The sequence below is a fragment of the Saimiri boliviensis genome, chromosome 15 (assembly GCF_048565385.1).
Source record: "Saimiri boliviensis isolate mSaiBol1 chromosome 15, mSaiBol1.pri, whole genome shotgun sequence".
In the NCBI taxonomy this organism is placed as follows: Eukaryota; Metazoa; Chordata; class Mammalia; order Primates; family Cebidae; genus Saimiri; species Saimiri boliviensis.
The window spans coordinates 22,505,299-22,523,753 of NC_133463.1; the positions used below are offsets into that span (position 1 = coordinate 22,505,299).

The following is an 18,455-nucleotide window of genomic DNA, read 5'->3' on the forward strand; positions in this document are numbered from 1 at the left end:
CTCCAATTTCAACTAAAGTTGAAAAAGTTACTAGAATGAAAAAATATCAGAAGAGGCAAAAATGTACTCACTTGAATTTGACAAAACAGTAAACTCAAAAGTTCCTTCTCATACTAACAGCACATAATTTATTTTCTCAAGTGCAAAGAGGGGCCCATTAAATGACATTCAAAACACTACAATAAGGAAGAAGAGCAAGTTGCTTCATGTAGCAGCTTTCTGTATTTATATAAAGCTGCTACATGAAGCAACTTGCTCTTCTTATTTGTATATAATACTAATTTAAAATCTGTATATAATACTAATTAAAAATTATTTGTATATACAAATTTGTATATACTAATTTAAAATTATTTGTATATAATACTAATTTAAAAATTTTTGAATTCACAATAGACTTTCATATATTCATCTCTAAATATGTTTGATTTTCAATAAAGTAATACCTAATATACAATACAAATGTCTCTATTTTATAGTGTTTACACAATTTGTCCAAGATCATGCCACAAATTACTGGCAGAGTAATTCAGAATTTGGTTTTATTCTAAGTCTCATTTTTACCCCTAGCTTCCATTTGTACAAGGAAATTCAGAGTGGCCGGAATGTTTAGAATAGCCCAGTTCCCATCCTGGTCCCCTCCATTACCCTCCACCCATGCCTTCCCACCCTCAACAAGGTAACAAATAAATAAATAGGTCAGAAAGGGGAGTTGTGTTTGAAAGACCCCTGAGCGTCCCAGAGGGAGGGCTCAGAGACCTGCCACCACAGTCCACAGCTGGAACAGTTCCCATTTTCTCCCACTGCCTCCCCAGGTAGGGCTCCTGACTATTTAAGGCAGTCTGACAGACAGAAGTTTGTGGTTTACCAGGAAGTACTAGGGAACCTAGAAAAGCTGGGGGCTGGGATGTGGAGAGTGGAGATTTAATGGGCTTGATGTTTTGCTTGGCAACTAGAAGGGGAAGAGGGAATATAAAATATTGGTGTTTTGCCCATTCTCCTCTGCTCTGCCTCTCTTGATGAGTTTTCCTAGCCCTCTTCCCTACTATTTCATGTCTGATGTTTTTACTGTCCATTAGGTAGAAGGTGCGGTTTTTAATTCTTAAAGTTATTTATATGATCTAAAACACTGAAAACGTTAAAATACTCTCTTCTACTTTTGTTCCCTATTTGCCTAGTTCTCATCCACCAAAACAGGTAGCAACAATTACTGCTTACTGATTATCCTAAAACAATACAGATTCTTTTTTTCTTCCTTATGTATATAAATGGTAGTATTCCATATACATTTTCTAAACCTTGCTTTTTGTCTGTAACAATATTCTTAAGAGATTTTTTCATATTAACCCATGAAGAATGTCCTCATTCTTTACCCAGCTGCATTATGTTCCAGGTTACAGATGTACCACAGCTGTTTAACAGACATTTAGGTTTTTCTGAATCTTTTGCAATTTGAGTAACCTCATACACACATCATTTTGCATGTGTGAAAGTAAGTAATAGGAAAATTCCTAGAGATGGAACAGCTAGTTCAAACAGGATATACATTTATAATTTTGATACTGCCAAATTACCCTACATGGGCGTAGTAACAATTCACACTTCCACCCATAATATGAGAGATGAAATTTGCTTTAAAATTCTTTGTTTTATTCACTAAAGAGCCACAATCTTTGTTCTCAATTAAGAAGCACCTGGGTTTAACATTTTGTCATTAAAAAATAAAACAACAACAACAACAAAAATTATAAAATTAACGGCAAATCTTTTTACTATAGGATCTTCTTGTTATAACATTGTGTAGATTTAACAGAAAAGAAAGTGTGGAAAAACTCAAGATTATTAAATTGATTCTAAGAGTCAAATACACAAAAGATACCACAAGCATCCAGCTCTTCTTGTAAAGAATATAATCTGTAACTGATTCACATATTCAAAATGTAAGCAAGTACATATTCAAAGATTTAATTGTTAAGGAGAAAAACCAACACAATGTTTGAATCAGGAGTAAAATCAATGCTAAAATAACAAAAAAGCACTCATGTGGCTTTCATAAACAATACTGATTCCTTTTCTCAGCAAGAATCTAACCTGGGTCCAAGTTGGTCAGGACATTCCTTGCGCTTTCTTGTCTCTGCCCTGGACGGGTCAGAGGTATTTTCTCCCATCCCACTCATCTTGAACACATATCAGCAACTAAAACAGAAAACAGAGAAGAGGAAAAAAAAATGTAAAGAGCTGATGATGAAGTGTCTGATCATTTTACCAACAAAAGAACTTTGACTCCAATCAGAAATTTGACACCAGTAATTAACACATTGTTTTATGTGCATGTATAATTTCTAATATAAAAGCTGTCTCTTTTAAAAAATCTTTTTAAGATTGAGCAAATGTAAAGATTAACATTTAAGAAACAAACAAGCCTACCTCATTAGGCCCAAACTCTTTAACAGGAGATTTATTTCCACAGCACCATAAATTACAATCTACCAGCTCTGGGTTTGGGCTGCAAGCCTCCAGTTTCAAGAGTGATCTTGCACCATCTAGAAGCTACAGGTGTTGTAAGGGGCTCCTCCCAGTCTCTGTTTTGGGTTGGCCAATGTGAAGTCTGTGCTGCGATAGCTCACCCATGACAGACAGCCCGGGGAAGAGTCAGTGCCAGGACATGAAACTGAATGTTTTCAAATTTAACTACGTAGATCTGATACTCTAATAGCCTCGAGTTCCTGCACAAGGCCTCTTAGCCAATGTCCTCTAGTGGGGGATCTTCCTGGCCCCTCGGGAAGCTCCTGTGCAGGGCTCTCCAGCAGCAGCTGCCTGGCTGCTCCTCCCTTGGTGCCCTCTCTCCATAACAGCTCGCCTCCCTGCACACAGCATGGTCACTTCCTCTCTCACATCCTGCCGCCCCCAAACTTTCCTTCCCTCAGCTGGTTCTGGCTGCTGTAGCCAAAGGTCTTAAGATATGCCCCCAAAGGCAAGGGAACTTTAGACACCAAGTGGGAAGGGCCATGATCTGCTCTTGCTTGCTGAATTCCTCTCAGTAATTAATATATATATATATATATATATATATATATATAAAGAAAATAGTGTGCTTGTCATTGCTAGCACAATCAAAATACTATTTTGGTTAAGTAAGAACAAGCCAGTGACAGAGTTAAGTATTCAAAGAGCTAAACAAAGAGACTTACAAAGATTGTGAGGAAACCATAGAAGATTGCTACTCAAGGTGTTCAATAACTGCTTACCAAAAGAAAAAACAACGCAGCCCAGCCAGAGAAGTGGAAGTCAGCATTTTAAGGCTTTCCTAGAGCTCCCATTCTATGCTACTTCCCTTTCCTTCTGGCTCCCAGGTTTCTAAATTGCCTCTAACCTCCTTTACTTTTTGTAGCGGTTTTTTTTTTTTTTCCTTTCTAGATAGAAAAAAAATAGTAATCAAAGGAAAGGTCAAGTGTGTAGAAGACAGAGAACTTAAGGAAGATGACAGAAGACAAGAGCAAGGACAAAGAGCTAGGGGGGCTGAGGAACGTAACACGTACCAGTCAAACCGCCAGCTGCTTCTTCCCTGTAATCCAGGCTGCTCAGTCTCAGCTATATTATAATCATTTCTTCAGGCCACTACTCTGATTCAATAGTGCAGTGCAGTTAAAAAGCTTTTTTTTTTTTTTTTTAAGTAAGCATAAGTAAGCAGAATGAAGAAATATTGTATCTGTTCAGGGAGGCTGTACCAATGGCACACATTTGCTTCAAGAGGTGATAAGGAAGGGTACAATTCTGAAAGCTGATAACCAAGCTTCTTGCTGGTTGGAGCAATGTAACCAAGTCCCAGTGTCCCACACTGTGGTCACAGTTTTGGCCTGATAATAAGTATAATCTGTAGTTAGTTACTGTGAGAGAGGCAGACTATGAGAAGCAAGATAGCAGAGAGGTTAAGGTCGAGTATTCATGTCCAAGCTTCACCACTTTTAGCTATGTGAACTTAACAAGCTACTTTATCCCTTGTGCTTTAATTACCTCTTCTATGAAATGGGGATAATCATTAGCATCTATAGCACAGAGCTGCTGAGTGGGTTAGCCAATGACAGAACTGGGATTTGTACACAGGGTTACACAACTTCTACTCTTCACTGAAATGTTACAGCTAAGCACCCCCTCACCAAATAAGCTGTTCTTCCTCTAATCCCACAGCCATGGTCAGGTGGGAGAAGCAGTAAGGCCTGGACTGCATGGGCTTCCATGCTGGACTCTTTCTCCACCATCTAAACATGCATTCATTCACTCATTCAACAAAGAAATGCCTGCCATTATAAATAAAGCTTGCGCTGTGAGGAGCATAAGAAGAAAACAGGAAGAAGGGAGATCCATTTATATATATTGGAAATATTCCAATAAGTACAGCTAGGTATTATGATGACTGTATCCACTCCTCTGTACTTTGAGGTCCAAGAGAGGAGAATACTTTGCTGGCTGGGATGGAGGAGGTACTGCACCAGGCCTTGAGGACAGGGAATGATTGTAAATGGTGGGGAGGGGAGCCAGGGCTTTGCAGGAGGTATAAATGGACAGGGGCTGAATCAAAAACCTGAGGGTGGGTGTGGCGGCTCACACCTGTAATCCCTGTACTTTGGGAAGCCAAGGCAGGAGGCTCACTTGAGGCCAGGAGTTGGAGACCAGCCAACATAGCAAGATCTCATCTCCATAACAACAACAAAACCCTACATTCCAGAACCCTTCTCAGATGATACCTTATAGATATTCACTTTCAGTACTTCTCTCTGAACCACGATACCCATGGTTTCAATAATGAGATATAAGAAAAAACATTATATATCCAATCTAAGTAAGCTTTCAACAAATGACCTAGGAGATTTTCACTCTGAAAGCAGCTTTCTAGAAGTCATACAAACTTAAGACAGTTTCTATCATTAAAATATAACCTTCAATATAACACAGCAAAATGCCCTATATAGTTACATATAGGTGACAAGTACGTATAGGTGACAAGTTTTGTTGTTAAAATGGCTATTCCCTCCCAAAAGTATTGCTACATATACTAAATATTATCAGAAAGCTTTTCAAATTAAAGTAAGTGAATGCTTTACCTAAAGTCATACATACCCAGTTTGAGAATGATTTAATGTTATTAATTGCATTATCCACCTGTGAATGTCCCAGAACACATACACGGACAACTGTAACACATGAGGAGACAGCACTGGGACACAGGAACCAGAGGGAGATTAGGAGCCATTTTCTAGTCTAAGTATAGTAAAATCACTTGAGCAGACAGACTGTTTATAATTTGCTTGTACCTACTCAAGGTTGGCTTAAAAACCACTCTATTTGTAAAACGTCACTAATTTCCTCTTGAAGTAAGTTATTTAAATGCCAAGCTTTCCCTTTTATTATGTAGTGGTACCTTAAACACATTTCCTCAAAATCTGCCACTTTCAGCTTGATGAACATAATTACTTCCTTATATTTGTGTGTCTACTCCACATGTCCTCTTCTCAGAGCAACATTCCTGGGCTATATGCCCCAGTACACGCTTCCAACCCACCTTTCCACCACCAAGGGGAAAGTAGGGTGGAGTTGGGGATGCCTGGCCAAGCCAAGGAAGGATGGCTGCCTCCTGGTAACCTTTAGGAAGTGCCAACATGCAGGGGTGCCCTGTCTGAATCATTGCACATCACTCACAAAAACAAAAGGGGACAGACCTGAGACCAAAATGGGGGAGAGAATGTAAGTTTGATATAGGAAAGGGAGGAAGAGAAGGAGGAGGGGGTGACAGGCAGCTCCAGCCCTAGAGCAGACACGTAAATTTATGCCCTGTGCTTTAGTGGGAGAGCCAAATAAATAACAGAGAACCTCATGAATGAGGTGCTCTAATCTAGAGGACTGACACTTCTAATGCTCTATGTGAGGAGGCTTGGCTGGCAACAAGTGTCAGTATTTCTCACTAGAACAACAGGTGAGGCCAGGTGAGTTTATTTCCCACCCCACCCCACCCCCGCTGCTCAAAACACTAGGCAACACGGAAGTGACACAAATAAAAACCAGAGACAGATAAGTTATAAAAGTGACTTACTTCTTCTGTTATATAAATTACTTTTTTTTTTAACATCAAATTAACCATTTTATTTATTTTCATTTTTGAATTTTTAAAGTATGATTTTTTTTTTTGAGACAGGGTCTTCCTCTGTCACCCAAGCTGGGGTGCATTGGCACGATCTCAGTTCACTGAGATTGCAGTGGCACAATCTCTGCCCCCTAGGTTCAAGCAGTTCTCCTGCCTCAGCCTCCTAAGTAGCTACGATTACAGGCGCCCGCCACCACGCCCGGCTAATATAAATTACTTTTTCTATATAAATATATATTCTAGCATACAATGACTCATAGAGAAATGTATAAAATATACAATACGGCCAGAGGAGTTTTGATGCACTTTTGCAGATCGAAGTTAAAAAATTAATTTCCAGTGTAAAGGTAGGAGACGGAAAATACTAAAAGGCAGCACTGAAGGTTCTAAAATTTCATTTGGCAACCAGCCCTAAATTAGTCGTTTCTTATAATTTCTGCACACTCACATGAAATTAAAATTCTTGAGCATCTCACTCTAAATGCTCAAATTGTTTAACGTAAATCAAACAAAAACTGAAAATGACACAAGTAAACTCTCAGGCGGTATTTGATGGTAATTACAGTCATTGAGAGTAAACCAGTTCCTACCAGATGTTGGGGGGTTGTGAAAGGACAAGACTGAAAAAGAAGTTTCAAATCATCCTTTCTTGCTATCTGTAACAACACAATAGCCCTGCTTTCACAGTGACCATGCATCCTCCCTCACATCCCTTGGTATCAACTTGGATGAGCTAGACGGTATGGGAAAGAGGTACAGCCTTATGATTAGCAAGTTTTATCTATAAAAAGTAACTGGGAGGGGTGAATGAACAAAGCCAGTTGAATCCTTAGCATAATGACAGAAAGCAAAATAAAATGTTAAACCTCAACACAATTAAAAAATATACTCTTTCATGGAATTCACCAATATGACTTATAAGGTAACAAAGCTGTTGCTTTCAATAAAACCTCATACCATTAAAGCTTGTTAATCATCCATAATTCATGTAAATGATAATATGCATTTTATCTTTTATCAGGACAGGCTATCTTCCAAACAAGGCTTGTAAAACTGCCAGATGTATTATATACAGAACAAATTCAGTTAAAGAATAAATAAGGATACTACTGCTGGTGAACTCCAAACACAATAAAGTGATCCAACATTTGATCTTGATTGCTAACTCAAATAAATGTTCTTGAAGTTAGGCCCATTCTGAAATTTGTCAAGTTAGAAACGACACAGAAAGAGCTACTGAAACAACTTCTCTTATGAATGTCTACCTGAAGAGAACCTGCTCGATAAATCATCTAGCTCTTGTTATGACAACAGAAAGGCTTCGAGACTTCCCAGGTTCCTTCTCAACTCACTTTACGATAGACATACGAGATTGCGTAATAGGTAGTCTAATCCTTTACAAACTTTCAAAACCAAGAAATGCTTAAGCAATATTAAAAGTATACATAAATCCTCGCATAAATATCCTTCCATTTCTATTTGACTAAACTACAAAAGGATAATCTTTCAGAGCCCACTGTTGCTCAGAATCCCATCTCAACAGCTAATGCTGCATCCACTATTGCTTTATCACAAATGAAAACATTTGCTCATTCTGAACTGGTAACAGTTTCTCCTTCAAAGTATACTGTGCTCTAAGACGCTTTATTAGTATAAAAGCAAAATTTCTGGGACAGGCTCTGATAAGTCTAAAAAACATAGTATCTAATGCTTCAATAAACAAAATGTTCTTTTTGGCTGCAGATGCCTGAGAAAGGTAGAAAAGAAAGTAGGCCAAATTTGGGAAGTCAGTAAGGATACAGAAGACATCCAATTGTCAGAGGAGGGGAAATACCTCTTTTCAAATACGATTAATTGGTCAAATTACCCAAAGCAGACATTATTTTGGCAAGACCCCTACTTTTGGCAACAGTTAAAGAAATATTCTATGTAGGAAATATACAGAGGACTCAAAGATGCACTACTGATTCATACAAAGAATCATTACACAGACAAATGAAACAGAAGTAGAACTATGTAGATTTACTAACTGCTGGAATGACAACACACAGAAAATCAAACTTTGCTTCCCACTGGCAAACTAGTAATGCATTTAACAGTGATACAGGGCATGACATAATATTTTACAAATTTTTAGCTGGTAAAATTATGTAGTATTTCCCTCAAAGTGCCATTACTCTTTTTATTAGATCCTAAGAGCTCTTTTAACTTCATCTTTATGTTGACACTGTAGTGCTTCTTGGTTTTCATACTGTAAAATTTTAGTTTACCTCACATACTATAGTCTGTATCTATAGTTTAATGTACAGACTCATAAAACTGTATATTAATTCATATAGTGACAACAGTTAAGTTACAAAGTTTTACAGGACTCACTTCAAATACATCCAGAAAAATTTAGAATTTGTTTTCAAGTAAGTGCAACTCTACTACTTTAGAGCAGTTTACTGCACATTTGCCTTTTTAAAGTAACTACAGTAAGACAGACACAAACCACTCACTATTAGAATATGATTTTTCAATACTAAAACACAAGCCATTTATTGTTGGACAGAAGATTAAAGAAAGCAACATATCCTACAACTACAGCTAGTCTCTAGGTAAACTGGCTTTAGCACCTACCTTCTCTTAATGCTGTGTCCAGGAACAGTAATAACAGTGTATAAACAAATGTTGAAGCTAAAAATTCTTTCCTTCTCAGTATCGCCTGCTCTTAGATTTACTTTTGTATAATGGCCTTAAAGTGGTATATTAGACAGTAACTAGAAGACATATTCCATTTTCTGACTGAAAGCCAATAATACTCATGAATTTTTTAGCTGAAAGACACTTCAAGATGCCATTGGGAAGACTGCAATAAACACATTAGGCTGCAAACGGGCAGCAGCAGCTCTTTAACACATGCTGCAATAACCAAATAAATGGCTACATTCATGTTCACTGGTTACACAAATATTTTGCTGTAACACATCCATCATCTGCATCTCTGGTAAGGAAGGGGGAACCTCCTTAAAAGTCTTATCTTAGCAAAATTCAGGGCAGAATACACAAGTAGTAGGGAGCTGTTCTAAACTATCATTACCAACAGTGGGGAAAATGTCTAGTCTGACATCAGTGGCATATGATGGTTTCTACTTTCTGAATTCTCATAGGCCAAGTTCCTTAACATAGCTAGTCACTGGACTGCTTATATATCCGACAACGTCAGCTGGTGCTAATATGGCCAGGAATAGCAAGGCTAGGTTTTAATAAGGCCTCAGACGAGAAAACATGCAGGAAGAAGCTGCATGCCTTGCATAACGTAAGCATTTTCTCTCCCCTTCAAGCAGAGTGTACTCAGTGTCTTTTTAATATTCTGAAAACCAGTTTTCACCGAAGGCTCAGCATTCTGGAAAGAAGTCATCAAACCAGCAACTACAATGTAGTGCTTGTGTTTGAGTTTCATAACTTGTCCAGACTAAAATTCAATGATCTTTCTTTATTCTGAAATTCATTTTAAATATTGTTATGAGATTAAAAAATGACTGATTCATGAGAAACTTAACTGGCAAAGGCAAGACAGTCTGTATCTATACTAAGAGTGTTTTTATCATTTGAGTTGTAAACAGTTCTTAAATAAATAGAGTTCTCTCTCATAGGGTAATACGTTGCTTTAGTTTTTTGCTAGCATTTACTGAAGACTTACTATGAGTTAGGTTACTTTGGACATATTTCCTTGCTTGAAAGCCACAATTTGATATGTAGATATACATCTTATAGATTATCTAACCCAGGCGTCCCCAAACTATGGCCCGCGGGCCGCATGTGGCCCCCTGAGGCCATTTATCTGGCCCCCCGCCACACTTCAGGAAGGGGCACCTCTTTCATTGGTGGTCAGTGAGAGGAGCACAGTATGTGGCGGCCCTCCAACGGTCTGAGGGACAGTGAACTGGCCCCCTGTGTAAAAAGTATGGGGACGCCTGATCTAACCTCTCTGACCTGTTTCCAGTAATTTGCCTAAGTCACACAGATCATGGCTATAATGATAATAACCATCATCTATGGAGAACTCCTATGTTGGTTAGCATTTTCCACATACTTTACATGTACGCACTCCTTCAGTTCCTGTAACAGCATGATTATCACCATTGTTTAGATGAGGAAATTGAGGTAGAAGTGAAATAAAGTATCTTAAACAAGGCCACAAAGGAAGTTTTGGAGTTAATGAATCCAAACAGTTCCTCAATTCTTAACCACTGTAATGTGGACATTAAAGGTTCCTATACTTTAATATATTCACTGAAAAGAGAAATTTATAAACTAGTGTATATACTACAGAAAGCAGTATATTTTAACTTTGTAAACGGTGACTATGTAATTTGAAATCACTTTTCGTTTGTTAAATATGACAGAGCAAGACTCTGTTTCAAAAAGAAAGAGTACCACTGTGGAATGTAAAACACTTATTTCTGTTAAACAGTGCATATGTTAGAATCATATATCCATTTATTCAACAAATAACAAATGCTCTAGGCGCTGCTGAAGACACTGGAGAGTGAGTCATGACAAAACAGCGAACAGCCCCTGTCCTCCTGCAGCTCACATTCCAGTGCAGAAAGGATATCATTATCATTCTCAGCTCATGCACAATTATTCCCCGAAGAGAAGGAAAATTATTATTATTGAATTTATTATGAAGTTATTAAATAAGACACCAGCTAGAAATTTTATCTGACATACCAAGAATGCTCAGTTTCATTCAAAACAGTAAAAACCTTCTTTCCTCTGTTTCAGAAATGGTAATTGGTTAATTTAAGAAGTCAGTTATGAAGGGTAATTGTAGAAAATGATACATACTACCTTAATAATTTCATTTTAACTTTAAACACATAAATGTAGCTTTGATTCTCAGTCTCCACTGGAGTTTCACAGTGCCCTTCTTGCATAAATCATACCTATACCTATAATTTATTGTCTAAATAGCACACAATAAAACCAGTGCCTACTCTCCAATTTCTGTTTATTTAAAACAGACCTAGAACTTATAGACACATAGATTTATTAAAAGTGCTTATAAGGTACAGATTTGTATGATTTTCACCAGTCTATTAGACATGTGTTACATACACCCATTTGGCAGCAATAGTTTGCTCATTTTACTCTAAGTCTTAGTTTTCACAGAAACAAATGTATTGTTTCAAACATACTTGATCAGTTACATATAATTAAATTATGCCATTATAATAACAGGCACAACTGGCAAAAACTGGTTGGGAAACAAGAATCTGGCTCTTGGTAGGCACACAATATCATGGTTAGGTGAAGAGTGCCCCTCCTCCCCTGTCCAGAGTGGGATGTACTGGAGTTGCCCATCATCCCAGGACTCTCAAGACAATAACAGCATCAGGCCACAATTTAAGGCAGAATGCAGATCTTAGGGGTATTCTAGCCTATCAGTCCAATGGAGGTTTTCTTTTTTTCTTTTTATAACAAAAATCAGAATATACACAAACCCAAACTGAGGGTAGAGGTCATTCAATCATTAAACAAATATTACTGAATATTTCTTATGCTCCAAGCAAGGTTTAGTTATTGGAAAATACAGCAATGAACAAATCAAGTCAGTGACTCTTATATTCTAACAGGAAAGTAGGGAGAGGGTGGGTTAGAGGTATGAAGAAAAACAAGGTAGGGCTCATGCCTGTAATCCCAGCACTTTGGGAGGCTGAGGTGGCCAGATCACATCAAGAGTTCCAGACCAGCATGACCAACATGGTGAAACCCTGTCTCTACTAAAAAATTTAAAAAATTAGCTGGGCATGGTGGTGTTTGCCCATAATCTCAGCTACTCAGGAGGCTGAGGCAGGAGAATTGCTTGAACCCAGGAGGCGGAGGTTGCAGTGAGCCGATATTGTGCCATCGCACTTCAGACTGGGCAACAGAGTTTTTGTCTCAAAAACAAAACAAAAAATGAGAATAAAAGAAATGCAAGGTAGCAAGATTAGGATAATGTAGATGGGGTGAGGAATACTATTTTACATAGGTAGCTAGCAAAGTCCTCTCAGATGCATGTTATCTGAGAGCTTTCTAACAGATCCTGAAGGTTCATAATATAATTTCTTTAATATGCAACCACTAACCATATGAAAAGCTGTACAATGTTGTGGCTGAGATCACATTCTCTGGTGTCGACTCTGGCTGGAAATCCCTGGAATACCACATATATCAGTTATTTGACTTGGGGCAGTTATTTAATTAACCTCTTTGGAGCTTTGTTTCTTCATTTGTAAAACTGGAGCAATAATACATACCTTTATAGGCTTGCTGAGCGCATGAAATGTAAAGGGCACAGAAGAGCAGCTGGCATATAGTAAGGGCTTATTTAATAAACATAAACTGTTATTTGAATTCAATAGAATATAAATGTTTATAAAATAAACTGATGGTTTAGATTATTTGGAGAGAAAAATTAATTCAAATAAAAAATTAAAGTTTAAAAGAGAAAAAAGTTATCAAAATATTAGCAGTTAAATTATTTTAATGGGCACTATGGGTGTAATTTTCGTATTTTCCAAATTCCCTTTCATTAACACATTAGACTTTTGTGAGTTTATAATAAGAAAAAAGATAGAAAGGACGAGGGAAAAAAAGGAAGGAGAGAAGAAGAGAAAGAAAAGAGAAAGAAAGAGAGAAGGAGAGAAGAAAAGAAACAACAACAAAAAAAGCTGGCTGTGTGGCTGGGAAAAAGAAACAAACCAAAACCCAGGCAAACCAAATGGAATTTTTTAAGTAACCTGCTCTTTGGAACATAAACTGTAAGTATATGAATTGCTTACATGCATATTTTCAGAAAAAATATTGTATAAAATGAGGTAAACCCCCTATGTTGTACTAAGTGGCACAAAGACTGTGTACACTGAATGAAATGAGAAATCAGGTCTCATTTTATAGGTATTAGCAATGAAATTTCAAGTATAAATTATTTTCTTTGATGAACCAAAGGATATTTCAATAACAGTTTCCAAACTACTAAATCTGTATTATGACTATACTTAAAACTTACATTTCTCCAAATTTACTCTAAGTTCTTCTGTATAAGATAGCCAAAAATTTAGTTACTGTAGGGTCATTAGCATATCCTATGTTCTTTAACTGTATGTTTTTTTTTCTTCTGCCGAATCTTTCAGAGCAAGAAATATATCTAAATCACAAGAGCTTTCCAGAAAAGGTTACTAAAATTGCCCTTCTTCCTCAGAAAAATCTGACCTGTCCTTCCAAAGCATCTCAAAGCATGCTCCCTTTACGCAGGCTTCATAGATTCCACCAGGAAGAATTAAAGGTTCCCTTTTACTTGTTCCAAGCCAGTGGTACGTTGAAGTGAAAGTAGCCCTTTTTTTAATGTCTCCTCATCAGCTGCCTCTTTCCCAGGAGAGGGTCCAGGGTGTTTGTTGGCACCGACTGTCCCTGTGAGCCAGCCCTCTGTGGGCCCCAGGCAGGCCCATACTGCTGCCTCCCACTCTGGTTTCTCTGTGTCAGGGATGGGCCTTAAGAAACTCACTCCTTCTTCCCTTTTGTCCACAGTAACTCATTTAACTCCAAACTTTCCATTGGGTTCTATATCTCTAATAAAACAGAAAAACAAAGTAGAGGCAAAACTTTCAAGCACGTTGTATGAAAAAAGTACAGGACCCAAATTTAAAGGCTTGTGGCTCGAGAAGAAATAACGGACACAGTTATAGCCTTCTCTGGCAATGTAAATAATGTTTCCTTTCTAGGGTGACTGTATAAGAAGTATTCTTCTGAAATACTTTTTTATACTCTTTTTCTCTGTTTTCAACCACACTTCCACAGAGGTAAGAAAAAACAAGAAGAAAAAATCTAGTTTGGGAGAACCTTTGCTTCATTTTTCACCATAAAAATTCCTATAAACTTACTGTTGGTCAGATAATTACAATAATTCTACACAGTATTTGCTATGAGGCAATGGTTGACATTAATAATGAAAATGGCAGTTCTAGATTAACAGAGCCCCCACCCACCCCCCCACCTCCAAAAAGAATCCAATTTTGTCTCATAAAAATAAGCCAAATTAGGCCAGGTGCAGTGGCTCATGCCTATAATCCCAGCACTGTGGGAGGCCAAGGGGGGATGGATCACCTGAGGTCAGGAGTTTGAGACTGGGCTGGCCAACATGGTGAAACCCTGTCTACAAAAACACACAAAAATTAGCTGGGCATGATGGTGAGCACCTGTAATCCCAGCTACTTGGGAGGCTGAGGCAGGAGAAAAAGCCAAAATAAGGATTATTTGCAAATAACACATACCTACAGAATGATGTTTACTGAGAATTACCAGAATTTGGAAAGTTTTGTTTGTTTACAAAAATTCATTATATGAACGGAATTTGAAAATTACCTTGACACCTAAAAATGTGAGTCAAAACCTTTAATTGAACCATCTTTTAGACCTCAAATAAAGGATTTGGCAATCATCAAAACTAGCCATACTGTAAGATTATGGTTTATATTTTAGCTAGTTTAACTTAAGTTTCAAACTTGAGACACAGACAAGTAGCTGTCAGCGAAAGCATTATCATATTGCTATCATTGGGACTGTACAGTGGAGTTCACTTCTCTGACCTCAGTGTCAGAGGCTGGGGACCCTCTAGTTTTGCCGGATGAATTTTGTGAAGAACACAGAACAGCCTTGGCAAGTTGCCAGTGGAGGGTTCTTTCCCCTTTAAAGCCCCAGATGGAGAATTACTATGCTTTATGGTACTAAATATATAATTGGATTCAAGAATGGTAGCTTCTAGTTACCCCTTGAGTAAATAAGGATAGTCTACAATAGGCATTAAAAAGATTAAAACAAACACCTTCTATTTTATATGTTGCTCTCTACCTTTTCCTTTTAAGTAGTCCTAAGACGGTTTTCCACTGAGAGAATAAAGAACAACTGTTTGTAAAAGCTACACCTATGGATAAAGATCTCTGATACTACTGCACCCTATTTAGCCATAACTAGCAAGTAATGAGCATGGAATGAAACTTAAAATAAATTGAGATAATTGCTTGACACCTCAGAGACAGCTAGCTATATTATAGTCCTTCTGTCTGCTACTAAAATGAAACGGATAATAATCCATCAAGCTGAAACCTAAACCCTGGTTCTAACTGGGATAGAATGATGTGGAGAAAACTCAGCTAGCTCTCAAGACACACCACGACACAGTATATACATGTTTATAGCATGAACATACAATGTTTTTAGTTGGTATTTTCTTTCAAGTCAATGTTTCTGAACCTATTATACTTAGGGCAAAAATATATTTGAATAATATAATTTTATATAAGGTTCAGTTTCTAACCAATACAGGTCTCCTTTGGCATTAAAATACAGCCTAAATTACAGGCTTTTAACTTTAAAAATCTATTTGCATTTATTTTCTTCTGATACTGAATTCAACTGTACTGATAATCACTGAGTAGCTGCTAAGGGCAAATTACTGTGCTCTATGGACACTGCAACACAGTCAGTGAGTAAATAACAGATTTTGATCTCAAGAAATTCAAGATTTAGGAAGAAGATACAAGTATGGAATTAATTAACACAGTATACAGAAAAAGAACAAAGTGCTTATGAAGAAAAAAAATTACTTCCTTCATTAGGAAGAGTAGGCAAAGGTTTTATGAATGTCTGAGCTAGGTTTTAAAGAATGGATGTAATTTTCCAGAGTTAAGATGAGATGGGGTGAACATGTATGAGAACTTCAGGGCACCAAAGTGGTACAGTTAATAAACAGTGAGGTAATGCTAGAGTTGTTGTGGGGAGCCTGCATGCTGCGATGACCATGGGACCTGGGGATTTGGGAGTCTGGATTCTTCCCCTCCTCACTTTCCTCTTTCCCCCAGGTCACTGCCAGGTTCTGCACTGAGTGCTGACTGCACCCTACCTGAGCCAGCACAAACCCTAGAACCATGCTTATTAAAGGGTGACCTGGAATTGTCAGAAATGCACTGTCTGGCTCTGACCAGACCTTCTGAAAGGAAACTCTGGAAGTGAAGCAGAGCATCGACTTGTCAAGCCCTCCCCATGATTCCGATGCTTGCTGAGGTTTAAGAATTCCTGCCCTAAACTTTAGAAATAAATTGTCTTGCTCTATGGGTGACCTAAAATCTGACTAACACATAGTGACTATCTTCCTCTCTGAGGGAGAAGGAAAAGGAGAGATAAGGTAGAGTAGATTTAGTTAATTCAGTTCATTTATTTACCAGGTATTTAGTTAGGCAATGACTTTGTAGTCTGAAAACCTTAAACCCCAGAATAGGAGTAGCTCTTGTTAATTTAATAAACTGTGAGTACAATGAAAACTTTTAAGCCGAAGATGGTAAACTCACAGTTATGCTAGAAAGATTAGCATGGTAGCAGTCTAAATGACATTTCCGGCAGTGTAGGCAGGAGAGACTGGAGACTCGCTAATAGGATACTGCAAAAGGCCACATATTGTATGTCTGCATTCGTATGAAACTTCCAGAGTAAGCAGATCCATGGAAACAGAAAGCAGATTGGTGGTTGCCAAGGGCTGGAGGGAAGGGGAAATGGGGAGTGACTGTTGAGTACAGGGTTCTTTTTGGGGTTGAAGAAACTGTTCTGAAATTAAATAATGGTGATGGCTGTGCAACTGGCAAATAAATTGAATACTCCTGGATTGTACACTTTAAAAGGCTGAATTTTATGTGAATTATATCTCAACAAAGCTATTATTTGAAACAAAAAGAACAAAACCAACAGGCTTAACCTGGCAAAATTGTGCAACAGATAAATGGATAGTTTGCAAGTATTTAGAAAACACACTAGGGATTATTATGCGCAAGAAAGACTTCTCTAGCAACATTCATCCCAAATGACTTCTCCTTATTCTTTTTGCTTAAAGAGATTAGAGTAGTAATTTTATTTTTTTAATTTTACTTTTTGCTTAATAAACATGCTCCTAGCAAACATGAAAGAATAGAATAGCACATATTCCTACCACCAGAGAAAAACCAATCACTTAAAAAAATTTCCTGCTCAATATTTTAAAATATATATGTGTATACAATCAAACACAAACTGTATATATAATGATAGAGCTGGCTCTTTTGTTTTCTTAATGTTATCCATTAAAATTTTTCTGTCATTAAATGTCTTTATAATTTTTAATGCTCTATGATATCCCATCATATGAATATACCACATTTAACCATTTGTTTCAATTCTTGCTACTATAAATAACACTGATTAATATCTTAAACATGTCTTGATCCACATTTCTGATTATATATCTACAATAGTCTTAGAAATGTAATTACTAAGCCGGGCATGGTGGCTCAAGCCTGTAATCACAGCACTTTGGGAGGCCGAGGCGGGTGGATCACGAGGTCGAGAGATCGAGACCATCCTGGTCAACATGGTGAAACCCCGTCTCTACTAAAAATACAAAAAATTAGCTGGGCATGGTGGCATGTGCCTGTAATCCCAGCTACTCAGGAGGCTGAGGCAGGAGAATTGCCTGAACCCAGGAGGCGTAGGTTGCGGTGAGCCGAGATTGCGCCATTGCACCCCAGCCTGGGTAACAAGAGCGAAACTCCGTCTCAAAAAAAAAAAAAAAAAAAAAAAGAAAAAAAAAAGAAATGTAATTACTAGATCAAAGAATCTGACCATATTTAATCCTAGTTATGTGTGATGTCAAATTCTTTTCCAAGAAGGCTGTATTAATTTACAAACCCTGCAGCAGAGTATGCAAGTTCCCTTCTCACAATTAACAACAATAATGAGTATTAAGTTTTTTTTTTAAATGCTTTGCTAATTTAAAGTTTATGGTGTGACACTGTTTTACAGTTTAAACTGATTCCTACTAATTGAATATCTTTGAATTGTTTTAGCATTTCATTTCTAATCTGATGAAAGAATGCCAAGTCAGGTATGCCATAGGTGCAATATGCTGAGGTCAGCCGGGCATGTGATGTAATGCTGTTGTGCAGATGAAAGCAAAATGTGGGTTCCACTGGTGGTCTTCAACTTTGGCCACTAATGAATCAGCCAAGGAGCTTTTGAAAACAGTTTCCCTGGCTCCGGCCGAGACCAACTAAAGCAGAATCCCTTGAGGAAGGAAGCTAGGGGATCAGGTGAAACCTACTGGGCCGGATGACAACAGAGAACCAAGTCAAGGCTGGTGGAATCACAAGCTGGGTGTTAACTAAACATGAAACCTGTCCGATTCTCCTGACAGGCCACCACCCCCTGCAGTCCACTCCAGTGGAAGCTGCTGTCCTCTCATTACACAGGTAGTAGGGATAGG

The 18,455-nt window shown here is 37.8% G+C and overlaps 1 protein-coding gene across 13 annotated transcripts in view; it reads right to left on the minus strand.

Annotated features, from left to right (window-relative positions):
* The window catches only part of NCOA2 (nuclear receptor coactivator 2), a 310,720-nt gene that overhangs the window by 105,860 nt on the left and 186,405 nt on the right, over positions 1 to 18,455 (minus strand). For 12 of the 13 annotated variants that reach the window (XM_074386756.1, XM_039464456.2, XM_039464455.2 and 9 more), the window contains one exon: positions 2,092 to 2,196. In XM_074386756.1, the coding sequence (XP_074242857.1) occupies positions 2,092 to 2,177 (86 nt within the window). In that variant the 5' untranslated portion in view covers positions 2,178 to 2,196. Of the gene's footprint in view, positions 1 to 2,091; positions 2,197 to 2,427; positions 3,038 to 18,455 lie in introns of those variants that run through there. The other variant, XM_074386760.1, reaches the window with a different exon arrangement.